This window comes from Lasioglossum baleicum, chromosome 4 (assembly GCF_051020765.1).
Source record: "Lasioglossum baleicum chromosome 4, iyLasBale1, whole genome shotgun sequence".
Classification (NCBI taxonomy): Eukaryota; Metazoa; Arthropoda; class Insecta; order Hymenoptera; family Halictidae; genus Lasioglossum; species Lasioglossum baleicum.
This window is the reverse complement of record NC_134932.1, coordinates 627,978-641,552: the sequence shown is the minus strand read 5'-3', so window position 1 is coordinate 641,552 and position 13,575 is coordinate 627,978. Positions and strand designations below refer to the sequence as shown.

The 13,575-nt window shown below is 37.6% G+C and overlaps 1 protein-coding gene and 1 long non-coding RNA gene across 2 annotated transcripts; both read right to left on the bottom strand.

The window, feature by feature from the left end:
* Window positions 1–667: 667 nt before the first annotated feature.
* Window positions 668–3,484, bottom strand: Cct8 (chaperonin containing TCP1 subunit 8). Its single transcript, XM_076421322.1, has 5 exons — window positions 3,292–3,484; window positions 2,498–2,800; window positions 1,776–2,420; window positions 1,243–1,683; window positions 668–1,159 (listed from the first exon to the last, which is right to left on the bottom strand). Exons 1-5 carry the CDS (start codon window positions 3,349–3,351, stop codon window positions 971–973), a joined length of 1,638 nt encoding a protein of 545 aa, XP_076277437.1. The 5' UTR covers window positions 3,352–3,484; the 3' UTR covers window positions 668–970.
* A 1,009-nt stretch (window positions 3,485–4,493) lies between these two features.
* Window positions 4,494–6,504, bottom strand: LOC143207659 (uncharacterized). The gene is made up of 3 exons (XR_013008713.1): window positions 5,891–6,504; window positions 4,970–5,060; window positions 4,494–4,895 (listed from the first exon to the last, which is right to left on the bottom strand). It is a non-coding gene; the product is annotated as an uncharacterized LOC143207659 (long non-coding RNA).
* Window positions 6,505–13,575: the final 7,071 nt, after the last annotated feature.

Genomic DNA, 13,575 nt, shown 5'->3' with positions numbered 1-13,575 from the left:
ATGTAGCTTTTATATGACGAGAATTTTTTTTTTGCATAAAAAAGTAACATTCAATTTAGTTTCTATCTCTTGCAATCGATGCAGACAATTTTTATTTTGCATAAAGATCCGCAGTCTAGGAAAACTACTACAAATACTACAATAAATAAAATCTATCATTTAATTTTCCCGCCTCGAATGCGTACAAAATAAGTAAAAAGGAAGAGTTAGTGCGGCTATGTGCTGCCATCTTACAACGGCCCGATCGTTAATCTGGGCACGATATCCCGGATTGTGGCAACGACATCATGTGCCAAGATTGTGTCCAGGGGAACACTACGAGCCCACACGCGCATTTGTGGCTTCGACCCGCTTGGTTGCTTGGGAGAGTATACGTACTTACCACGTACTTACAGAGAGGTATCTTCTCTGCTAGTACGTAGGGTGGGGCTTGCGGGAAAGAGAGGTTGGTGGGGGAAGTAAGTGTTTGAGGGGCTCCAATCGTGCAAAGTGCTGCTATAAATTATAAATGATGCAGGAAACAAAAGAATGTTACCACTTTTTAATTCCGTTACGCCTGTTACGCGTTTTTTCAATTTTTTTTAAGACATTCAAAACAGATTTGCATTAGAAAATCTTTCTCCTACTAACAATAAGAATAATATTTTGGTAAAAGGAAAATAATATATTGTACAATATAATTAGTGAGTTTTATTAAATATATCGGAATCGAATGTATTTATTTTTTAAGGAAAGTATAAAACAACGTGTATTTTAATTTAGTTTATAAATTGGTATGTGTTTTCATTAGAAAATGTGAAGCGTTATAACATTAGACATGTAAAACGAAAACGATTGCATGAACGTTTTTACAAATACTTTGTCCGCATAAAATTTAAGCTGAATGCACTGAAAGCCAATTAAATGCAACATTATAAGTTAAACGTAAGGCGTACGAGTTTAGATTATTGTATTATATATAGATATATTATCACTCGTCATCGTCGCGCATACCGCCACCCGGTACTTTTGGACCTCCAGCACGTTTCGCCATTATAATGTGATCGACTTTAAGAACAGTGCAAGCAACGTCAACGGCGTACTTCAAACCCCATTGTTTCGTCAAGAACAGATCCAAAATTTGAGCTTCGGCAGCATCAATAAGCTCTGTACCCTTCTCCTAAAAATGGACATTTGTTTATTAACACACGGCATTGTAAAATGATAAAAGTATTTTGGAAAGAATTGTTGAAAAACACGTACATTGATGTCAAAACCATTATTTTTCTTGCCTTCTTTATGCGCCGCATAAAGTTTTGACAAAAGTTCAGAAGCATGACTTCCGCTGTTCTCTGCTAACGTTTTCGGGAATACTTCTAAAGCGGTTGCAAATCTACGTGCTGCATACTGTTCTAAACCGGGTAAAGTATCCGCATAAGTGGTAAGTTGCGATGCTAGTTCAATCTCGGTAGCTCCTGCACCAGGAAGGAATCTTCCGTCTCTCGTTATTCCCTTGAAAGTGTTTACACCGTCATCGATCGCCCGTTCGATGTCGTCCATGTAGTTGTCTGTAGATCCGCGAATGATTACAGTACTGATACGACTTTCCTTGCCATTTAACGTAAATTTTACTACAATGGTATCTCCAATTTCGTCAATGTTAACGGAATCTGCAAATCCTAGCTCTTCCTTCGATGGTGGTACCTTGAGAGAGAAAGATAATTGATAGAAGAATATTTATAGAGACATACATGTTATATGTAAAACAAAGAAACGCGTAGAATGAAATGATATACCAATTTTGGAAGCGCGGTGGCCCCGACGCTCTTACATAATCTTCTGAGGTCAAATTTGCTAGGTATTCGAACAGCCATTAGGTTGTATACTTCCATATAATGTAGAGCCATGTCGCCAAATTTTCCTCCGGACACTACCACGGTAGCTCCACTGTCGGCGATTGCTTTTATTTGACTTTCTAACAAAGATTCCTCTCCTCGAGAAAATTTCATAAGTTCATCCGCTGATTTTATCAATACAGTTCCCTTCGTTTCGGTTTGCATAACATCCACAGCGCATGTGAACACAGCAATTTTCGCATTATCTTTTTTGATAACGTTTCCTTCTACTTGCCGTTTGAATATCATTCCCTGCACTACTTCAGAGCTAGACAAACCGCTGCCAAGTATTTTGCAGACACGCACGTTGTCTACATTGAAAGTAGTTTTTTCTGGTAAAATAGATACACAGGCTTTTGTAACAAGCGAAGCAAGAGCATCTTCGTTTCCATACTGTTTACTCATTATAGCTGTCTTTATTCCAACTTTTACTTTCTCCTCGTCTCTAAAATCTGTTATTTCATGACAAACCAATGTTGGCAAGATTTCCAATGCTTTCTTTAATGAAACTTCGTATCCTTCGACTATTTCAGATATATTAATACCCTATTGTAAAACAAATTATCTTAAAATATTTCATAAAATGAAACCGATTATAATAATATAGTATCGCAGCATCTTACCAAACGAAGCATTTCTTCTGCAGCTTCAAGGAGTGCTCCAGCAAAGATTATAACAAAATTTGTACCATCCCCAACTTCTGCTTCTTGCATCTTTGATGCCAGAACCAATAATTTTGCAGCTGGATGCTCAACCTCCAATGCGCTAATAATTGTGGCTGCATCATTAGTAACAAATAATTTCTCGATATGATCGATGACCATTTTGTTCATGCCATTAGGTCCATAAGCGGTTCTTACAGTTTGCGCAAATAATTTGCAAGCTTGTATATTTCTGTACACAGCTTCTTCTAGACCTGAAAAATACTAATACAAAGACAGAAAGTACATTAAACTATTACATGTTATGTTGTGCTTTTCAAAATTAAAAAGAAGATATGCTACATAAAAACTCTCTATAGTTAATAATAAAATTGAATAGAGACCCACTATTGAATTAATCAATATTGTTATAATTTAGCATTACAAGATTATGTGTCCATAATCCGCGAATATCTACGAATTTTTCTTTTTGTCATTGTATTTCGTCACTGACAACTTATAGGCTATAAACCGGTAACATAACCGGAAGACAAGGGAAGAAAACATAAATATCTAAATACTTTTTGTTTATTCAATAGTAGAATATCTTTTTTTTCAATATTGGCATAAATACTATGAAATGAATGCATTATGCCTATAAAAGGCAACGTTCATTGTATTTCGAAGAGAGCATAATCCTGTAGCAGCCCATTCAACACGCTACGAAAGTATAATATGTATATTGTAAAATATCGCTGACGACTTTCTCAACTTACGCGGGCTCCATCTTTAAGCATTTGGGCTATGCCCGGTGCCTTCGGTACGTGTAAAGCCATTATTTTTCTTGAAATTGAAAGATCTTCTCACGTGCGATTCACAATTATTAGGCTACCACAGAGGACCTCTGCAGCAAAGAGCAAAAGAGTTTGCTCTGCAGAAACGAAACTTCAGCCTTATTTCAGCACCAATTTTCACTGCGCATGCGCAATATACCAATAGGCGAATGTGGGCGAATGATAGGCGAATTTTTCATACATATAAAAATTTATCAATAGTTCAATTAAAAACAAAATACGGAGATACGAGATTCATGAAATTAGCCGAAATAAGAAGTGAAAAGGCTTTATAGCTGTACCACTGTACCATATACTATTGTAGCGTGACCCGTTGATCACGCGAACATAGTTACGATAGCGTTACCGTAATATAGCTTCGATTAATGGCGCTGAGAGGGAAATTTGAATATAAAGCATAATGTTTAGGCCAAAGCCGCGTATTTCATATACATATATTCTTTATTCGGGCACGATAGCTTAGGCTTAGAATAAGTAGGGAAACAAGAGGTTTCCACAGAGATCCTTGACGAAACCAGATGGGCGAGACTAATCGAGGAATTTGGGTAAAGTCATGTAACTCTTGGAGGAGCTTCTCCAATTTCGCATAAATAGGCAGTCGAAGTCTAGAATCGGTCAAGGACGGGAAGTCGTAAATTCTCAGTCAAGGACCTTTTCTCGCTCGGTCCCACGACCCCTCCCTGATAGCACAACGGACTCCACGGGGTGTGACGAAAACGCGCATAGGTTGACTCCACCTGGAACCGTCTGGATGCAGCCCACGGGGAATGCAGCTTTCTGCAGTCCAACTGGAACGCCACTCTATCCTGGATTCCGCTTCCCCGCAAGATGGCAGCACGGTCGCACTGATTAATGCGGCGAATGCCGTTATACAGGGCAGCGCCGTCGGTAAGGGCAGATCGCACTAATGTGGCAGATATCGATAAAGTAAATTTCTATTGTACAAATATGTAGCAGTTTTCCTTTTTACCGACAATACTGATTTTTGAATGAATATTCAGTCACATGCAAGGAGAGAAAACGAAAAAAAAAATAATCTGTGCAAAATAAAAATTCTCTGCATCGATTGCAAGAGGTGGAAGCTAAGATTAAAATGTCCCCATGCAAAAAAAGACAAAGTGTCATATAAGGGAAAAGAAAATTTACTTTTTCTTATTTTTTAATATGCCGCAGGGAGTTGGTAAAGACACATGGACAATGACACAAGGAATATATATATATATATAATAAATATTATAATTTTTTATTATTACTATGCTTTATTATTGGACGAACACCTAAATATCTCTTCAGGTTATTGTGATGCAAAAAATATTTGTTACGTAATGTGCACGGTGTGCCAGATATTTGGTCCATTGACACCATGCACATTACGTAACAAATATTTTTTGCATCACAATAACCTGAAGAGATATTTAGGTGTTCGTATTTAAACGGAACACCCTGTATATTGTGATTATTACACGTTGTTGCCTCTGCTTCCCGAAACTTGTGGCCCGTAGCACATTCTGGCATAGGTGGGATACCTAAAAAATACAAAGAAAATCAGTAATGTACAATATATGCATGTGTGTTGAATGGCATAATTAGATATACGTACCACGCGAAAAATTAGAGGTCTTCCTCTTCCCCGGTTGCCGCAGCTTCCTTCTACTCCTTCCCTGGATAGCACATTATATTTATCCTCTGTTCTGTAAATTAGATTTTCAATTACACAGTGAGTAAAGGTGAGTATTTAATCTTCTTCGCTTATTGCTCATCTCAACGAATTTTCTAATTTCTGGTGCTACAATTACAAAAGGTCTTCTGACGTTTTTCATCAACTAATATACCTAACTGATTCAAACATTGCAGTGATATTTATAAAAAATCGATTAAAGTTGAACTACAAACAAAAGAATGTACTACCAGAAATAAAAAAATTCGATGATGAGAAGCAAGTGAAGAAGATTAAATATTAGGTTGTCCCAAAAGTTCCTTCCGCAATGCCTTTCTTTAATATTGCTAAATAAATATTAGGTTGTCCCAAAAGTTGTTTTTCGATGCATGCACATAATGCAAATTCATATTAAGAAGTACTAAAATATTAACATAAAGATTATCGTATTGTTTGTATTTATTTAGCTACATTAAAGGAACACAATGCGGAAGAAACTTTTAGGACAACCTAATACTTGCCTTACTGAATTGGTTTAAGCCATCATTTTGCCGATTTAGAATATTGCTAAGCTAATTCTAATCTGAATGGGCCAAAGCTGAATTGTGTTGGATTTGTTTAAAGTGATAAATGATAATAATGATAAGGAAAAGAGAGTGATAAAGTGATAAAGAAACAAACAATTTACTATTTTGGACTCTACATTGAAGTGAACATACTCGCCCCGTAGCACCTCATACGTGATGGCAAATGGCACTGTCGCGTGGTGTGCCGACAAGCGTTCTCACGCTTTTTCACGCGAAGATTCTGGGAGACATTTGAGCAAAATGAAACCGATCAACCAATATAAATATGTACAAATACCTTCCGTTCTTCCTTCCTTCCACGTAGTGCACGGAATCCAAGTAATCCACGTAATCACATAATCCAAGCAAGTCAATCTAATAAATAGTCAAATAGTCAAATGCCGCAACGCAGACCGCACTCGCGAGTGTAACGTGTAACCACAGAGCGAAGCTATGTAAATATATCTGTGATTGTGTCAAGAAAAACGCTGCATGTCACAATTTCAAAAAATTTCAGTTTATGCATTTATTGAACTTTATAGTGTAGGATTAGGTATTTACCAGAAAAAACGTCACGAAAATCAATTCAAAAGGCTCGAAAAAATAATACAATTTAACCAATGTCCTTGTCAAAGCATTAGTGATCAAAACTTTAAACGACAATATCTCGAAAGTGAAAGTACAATGTGACATGCGGCGGCGTCCTCCTGACAACCACAGATATTACGACCGAGCTAAGCGAACGAGAACTTGAGAACTGTTGAGAGTTGAGAGAATAACTGAAAACTGCTGAAAACTGAACGGCAGTTTCCCCTTCCCTGACGTATCGTCGTATCCGTGAGCGGTGTCGACCGCGCTTGACCGTGTTGGTGCATGTTCGATTGCACGCGCGCTACACAACAAACGTACCTCTACCATGTCCGTGTGACTACCTGCTCGACTGATCGACGCCGACGCGTTCCTTCGATTTTCACGTTGCCGAAGTTTCGGAAGCATGAGGCGAAAAGTCGGAACTGGAGACGGCGCGCATTTGAATCTCGGGCACAGCACGCGGCGCGACGCACATTTTGCTATAACTTTTGATCTAAAAGAGATATCGAAGAGAAATTAGGCCTAATTTTTTTTGAAAAATCGGTTTTAACGATGTAAAAAGAAATATATTTTGTATTTTTTAAATAATGTTTTCGTTGATTCTTAAGGTATAGCCGGAAAAGATGGTCAGAAGTATCCAACCAAATTTGTTTTTAGTCGCGTCATGTTCAACAGAAAATTATGAAAAAATTCATGAATATTCTACCGAATAGCATACACTACTGAGATTTTTTTCAAAATTTTTGGTTGCAAAATCGATTTTTAAACAAATCGGAAAACATAAAATTGCCGATTTTATGTATATACATACATCAAAGTCTTCAGTTGACCACATTTATATTATTACGTTAGTTGTGTCTCATCCTGATTATTAATGTGTATTTTTTCAGATTTTTCGGATTACGGAAACATGTTTTAAAAAATTGAAAACCTCCAAAAATTCCAAGAAAATGCATGTTTTGTATTGAAGTGTTAGAGACTCCAGTTTTATAAGAATTCAGTACTTGGATATTATTGAAGCAAACGTTCTTAATTTTTTAATAATTTTTTAGAGGTTGGGTAGCCGTTAACAAAACAAGTACATATATACGGCTGGGAATCTTCTGGCCCCGAATCGAATCCCGCATCTATAATCGTTTTGTTCGGTAAATACTTATTGCTTCGAGTTTTAATGAAAAGTTTAACCAAAAACATTTTTTAATTGTCTACATTTATTTTCAACTTAAAGAATTGATGCAGTTCGCGCTGTCGACTTTCGCTGTCCACTTTCTGTAATTGAAAAAAAAGAAACACAATTTAAGTTATGATTGCGAAGTGCAGAATGGTTTCGAGGTATTCGAAAATACCGCTACAGGTGGTCCCCTGTGTATCTATATCTTCGAGTAACTAATTACAAATTTTGTATCTATTATTCGTGATCCGAAATTTGTATCTAGGAGAAAAATTAAGGGCAGATTCGGAATCAGCGCAAAAAACTCTATAAGAATCATCCAACAGTAATTGTTGAAGAAATTTGGTGTCGCGGAGACTGTAAATCAAATGGGAAACTTTCTTCCAGCAGATCTATTAATGGGTCTATTAACTTTTTTCCGTGTAACATTTTGTTTATTTTCTCGTTTCTTTGTTATAATAAATGGAAGCTTATGTTAATTTGTTGTTCTTCATTCTTTAATAAGCCCCTTTTAATTTCCCATCAGTTTCAACTCCATAAAGTAATAGTTTTCTGTAAAATCCGTATCAATGCCTCCGGATCGGAAACTTTCTGCCAGGGGTTGTATTAATTCGAGTAACTTTTTTAATGTTGGACTATATGGATTTGGACTTTTCGTGAGAAGTTGGAGAAATTAGTTTACTGCACGATGTGAAAAGATATGTAGTGGACATGGCGCGTTGGAAAGAGGGACTTTCCGGACGCGGAAATTTCATCCTTCTCAAGTGCGCGCTGTGGACGGTTGCGTTGAGGGTTCGGTCGTAAAAGTGACGATTACCAGAACCCTGACTCAACCGTTGCAATGTCCTTGGCAGCGACGACTTTGAATTGTTTTGGGGAAGGAAACTTTCTCCTTACTCTTGAGGAACGGAGAATTCCTCCCCTTATTTTAACGGTCTTTCTCACGTTGCTAATCCTCCCACCAAAAAGGATTTTTACCAGTGGAAAAAAAGCTTGTGGCACTCGTTGAGAACGCATCGCTCTAGAGTTGCCCGCGCTACGTTAATTTATATCTCTGTACTTTGTTAGTACTCGTTAGTCATTAACGTTTATAATCTAGTTTTCTCGTTATTGTTATTATTATTACATCTTGTTTTGTTTTGTTATTGTTACGTGTTATTGTTTTAATAAATATCTATATCGTTGTCTGTTAACCACGCGAAACATCATAGACACTGAATTACCCGTCACCCTAAAGATATTTTTCCAGAAATTGCAGTTGGCCGGAATTGTAGAGAAAATAGGTACTAAATGTTGCACTTCACAACTTTTTTATGTGGGGCCTATATTGAAAATTTAAAAGATAGTTATAATAATTAACCATTTGCAGCTGTTTTAATTTCGGAGCTGTTTTAACTCGAAAATGAAACATCTCGTTCTAGGTAGAATAATTTCGTTCTATACGATTCTTTTCATTTGATGGATATGAAATTGATTGTAATACCTCATACAATAATTAAAGGTTTAGTAATTGATTAGCTACCAATATGTTTAACAATGTAAACAATATTTTGCATAATGGGTCAGCAATTTTTAGTGGTGATTTCGAGTCACCACTGGAGTGCTAAGGGTTAAAGATGGTAGAAATTGCAGGATATTACAACAATGACAAATATTATAAAGCAGATACGCTAACGTTACCGTTATCGCGTCAGAAGGAATAGCTGCAAGCTGCAAGTACAATTGTATAGAGTATAGAATTTCGGGGAAAACTGGGAAGAGAGGGAGGGTTGCCGGAGGATTAATTATGGCGTGGAAGAACCGACGCGACGGTGCCCGTAAGGATAATCACGGTCGCTTAGAGTGGCCGGACTATGGCAGGGTAAGACGTGGTTTCCCTCGGGTCTCAATTATCCATCGGGCCTTAATTTGTCCGGGCTGTTTGTCTCTCGATCAAGCCGGTTCGTCGAGGTCCTGGTACTGTACTTTGGAAATGAAATGGATGATTATGTGAAAATTTGCTTGTCAAATGAACATTCTGGGAAAAGGTTCAGGTAATTTCGTGCAGAAAATCCAGAGTTGTTTTGGTAACTACCCAGGACTTATTGGCCCTCGCGACGGTCAAAGTAATTGCCCAGTTTTATCGACGTTTTATTACTTCGTCGCGTACCCTGGTATAAAGCAGCGAAAGCAATTTAGATATCGTGAAACGGTTCGAATTTCTTTTCTTGCTGTTCTTGGAAATTCTGAAATTGTCAACTCAGTGGTCGGCACGGATGAGACTTTTCAGGCCGCCTCCTTTCACCGGCCGCACGTCTCGTTCTCCGTAACGGCCTTTATCCCCGAGGCAGCTCAGGCCCGTATCTATCCCAGACCGTGCGAACTGCGTACAAAATTTCTGTTTATGAAACATTAGAAATTCCATTTCTTTATACACATATTTTCAGCGTGTCTTTCTTAACATGTATGAATTAAATGAAACGAGGCTTCATTAACTGATCTATTTTTATTGAATGGAGTAGAATTACACTGTCCAACAAATTTCAACTTTTTTTATGTTCCCCAATTACTGTAGGGTCCGTCTTATAGAGTTTTTCGCGCTGATTCCGAATCTGTTTTCAATTTTTTTCCTATACGCACAGTTTTTCAGGAACAAGGCTTTGAAAAAAAAACATATTTTTCAACTTCAAACAAATATTGTGATGTTATTATAAAAGATATTGAATTGTTCTTTCTGGCAAAAGATTCTGTAGACTTTCCCGAATACAGTGATATCCAATATTAATACATTATGATTGATTAAACATGTTTAAACAATGATTAAATACGGAGAGATTTCATCGCGTCGGCGCACAGTGGAAAATTTGGCCCAGACTCGATTCAAAATCAAAGAACTTTCGATAGAAATGAGGTAGAGCGATGAAATTTTTTTTAAATGAAAGCTGAAACTTTGCAGAATATGGGAAAAATAGGGAAGTTATGGTACGAACGTTTTTTAACCGAGAAAATTCGTTTAACATGTAGGATTTAAAGAAATCGATTTTGCAATATCCTGAGGTCGTAGACAAATTTTGAGACCAGATTTGAAATCGGCGTGAAAAAATCTACGGGAAATGATATATAGCAAAAATTTTTAAAAAATTTTCCGCGCGTGGTATTGGAAAAACCACAATTTTCTCGAAATTGTGCAAGTTTAACGAATTTTCTCAACGTTAAAAAACGTTCTTACCATAATCTCCCTATTTTTCCCATATTCTGTAATGTTTCAGCTTTAATTTTTTAAAAATTTCATCGCTCTACCTTATTTCTATCAAAAGTTCTTCGATTTTGTCTCCGATTTGGACGAAAGGTCACACTGTGCGCCGTCTCCAGATTCTGACTTTTCGCCTCATGCTTTCGAAACTTCGGTAACGTGAAAATCGAAGGAACGCGTCGGCGTCTGGAACGATACTGCCCTCCAAATTCACTCCACGCTCTGGACTATTCCTGGCAGTTCCAAACTGTGCTATCAGGGACAGTTTGGAACTGCCAGGAATAGTCCAGAGCGTGGAGTGAATTTGGAGGGCAGTATCGTTCCAGACGCCGCTTATTGGCTGCTCGGAGCAACGGTTGGAGTACATCTAGAAAGAGTGTGGAGTTCATGCCAGCGGGCTTCCAGAAATACGCATACATGTAACAAAGTCCGCCGTCCACCGCCGTCACAGCATCTAGAGGGCAGCTTCTTCCGTCCAAATGGAAGGCAGCTCGTGGAGTCTGTGTGGAGCGGCGGATGCCGTTATACAGGGCAGCACCGTCGGTGAGGTTATGTCAGTAATGTTGGTAATGTCGGTGAAATGAATTTCTACATATTGTACAAATATGTAGCAGTCTTCCTTTTTACCGACAATTCCAAATACCGATTCTGAATGAAAACGAAATAATAAACCCGATATAAAAAAATATTAAATTTTTATTTATTTCTATTATATCTATATTATTTTTCCTAGACTGCGGATCTTTGTGCAAAATAAAAATTGTCTGCATTGATCGCAAGAGAGATGGAAACTATATGTACAAATTGAATGTTACGTTCTTCCCCCCTCGCCGTAATTTTCTTTACAGTTACATTAAGAGTAAACCTACACATAAATCAATAAACTAGTAATACATTAATTATCCCCTAATACGTACAGTTACACGAATTAATATTCGGACGATCTAAAAAAGATGATAACTTTTTTAATATTGTACTATACGATTCGAACTTTTTGGGGAGCTAGAGCAGTTAGTTTACTACATCATGTGAAAAGAAATTTTTTCAAAAATTGCATTTGGTCGGAATTGCAGAGAAAATACTAAAAGTTACATTTTACAACTTTTTCGCGCGGGCCTATATTGAAAATTTAAAATGTACGTTTTGTAGGCCTGCGGAAATAATGTGCACTGTGAAAGTTTCATCGAAATCGGTTGATGCGGGAAAAAACGACAGGCCTTGAAAGATGTAAGAATTCTTCTATGTAGGCTGAAAATCTGCGATTTTTACCATCTTTAAACGTTTGTAGCTCATTGCAACGTCAACCGATTTTGACGAAATTTTCAAAATATGTTTAGTCGACACAGATCTACAAAGCGTATTTTTCAATTTTTCAATATGGGCCCACATAAAAAAGTTGTAAAATGCAACTCTTAGTACTTTTTCATACAATTCCGATCAATTGCAATTTTTGAAAAAATTTCTTTTCACATCCTGTAGTAAACTAATTGCTCTAGCTCCCCAAAAAAGTTCAAATCGTTTAGTACAATATTAAAAAAGTTCTCGTCTTTTTTAGAACGTCCGAATATTAATTCGAGTAATTGCAGTTCCAGTATAGCCTTTTTCCAGGATTGCAAGGGTGCGGGATTCGCCTCTTCTCATCTCTCGATAATAATTCAAACACGGGGTTTCTCACTAGTTAGAAACGCTAGATAAAAGATCGATCTAGGGCCCCATCTCCCTCAAAGGTCCTATTTTCCGTTTACGAGGCGAAATTTACATTAGTCGTCACCGTAATTTGCATTATTCGGAAGCATACAAGCTATTTTCATAGCTACATGCTGCCGAATAATGCCAATTACGCCTCGTAAACGAAAAAATAGAACTTTTGAGGCAGATAGTGTCCTAGATCGATCTTTTATCTAGCGTTTTTGACTAGTGAAAAACCCCGTGTTTGTATTATTATCGAGAGATGAGAATAAGAGGCGAATCCCGCACCCTTGCAATCCTGAAAACGAGTCTACTTCCTTTTAATAAACTAAAGCAAGAATTTGAAACCAAGGAGTATGTTCGGTTGCAGGTAGCTACGGTATAAAGTTTAGTACTTTAACGGTATAAAAGGTCGAAATACATCTGGCTACATCGGCTGTGCTTCTTTCGGCTGGCTAAAAATCACTTTGTTGGGAGGTACATCTGGAAGGTCTTTAGTTGAATGTTTTATGACGGCCTCGCCTGTGAATTCGGACTCGCGCTTGTTCCTTCGCGCGGAGGGTTTTCCTTTTTCATTTGGAACAACCTAAGCATTGGAAAAACCGAAAGAATACCGGTATTATTTCGGTTTCGGTAGAAAATTGATTGTGCCGTTATTCGAAGACTTTGAATAAATCCACTATCCACAGTCCAAATTCTATCTTGAGATTAGTCTTTTTTTAATCGGAAGAACGCCACACGAAGCAGCTAGCGTCATTTACATGAAACAATTACGAAAAATAAACAAGGTCTGCAATTAACTTGTTAGTGGTTTCATGCCGATATGTCTGGCTGGCCGACGCGCGTCGGGTTACCTGGCCGTGTTTATTGCACCACTTGGCCACGGCGACCGAAGTTTTCGCCGCCCTGGCAGAAAATTATTCGAAGCTACACCGTTTCGATAGTTTCCAGATGGCTGGAAAACCCCAAGGTTTGGTTGCCACATCTGCGGTCTTGCCGAATCCCAGAGTCCGCTTCAAGCACTAGCTTAAAAGTTCCGTTCACCCCCAAATGGGACTTTCACCAACATGTTCAGTCGCGTTTTTAACACTTTTTAATGGGTTGTTAACATTTTTTTTCTTATTAGGAATTTATTTTAGTTAGTGATCATATTCATCGATAAAAAAAGATGAGTATACGGTACTATTTATATTGAGTCCTACAAAATATTGCAATTAGAATTACGATTTCAATTATGTCTACTTGTTCTTTGAATACAGTAGAGACTCCCGTATCCGTACCCTCATTATCCGAATACATA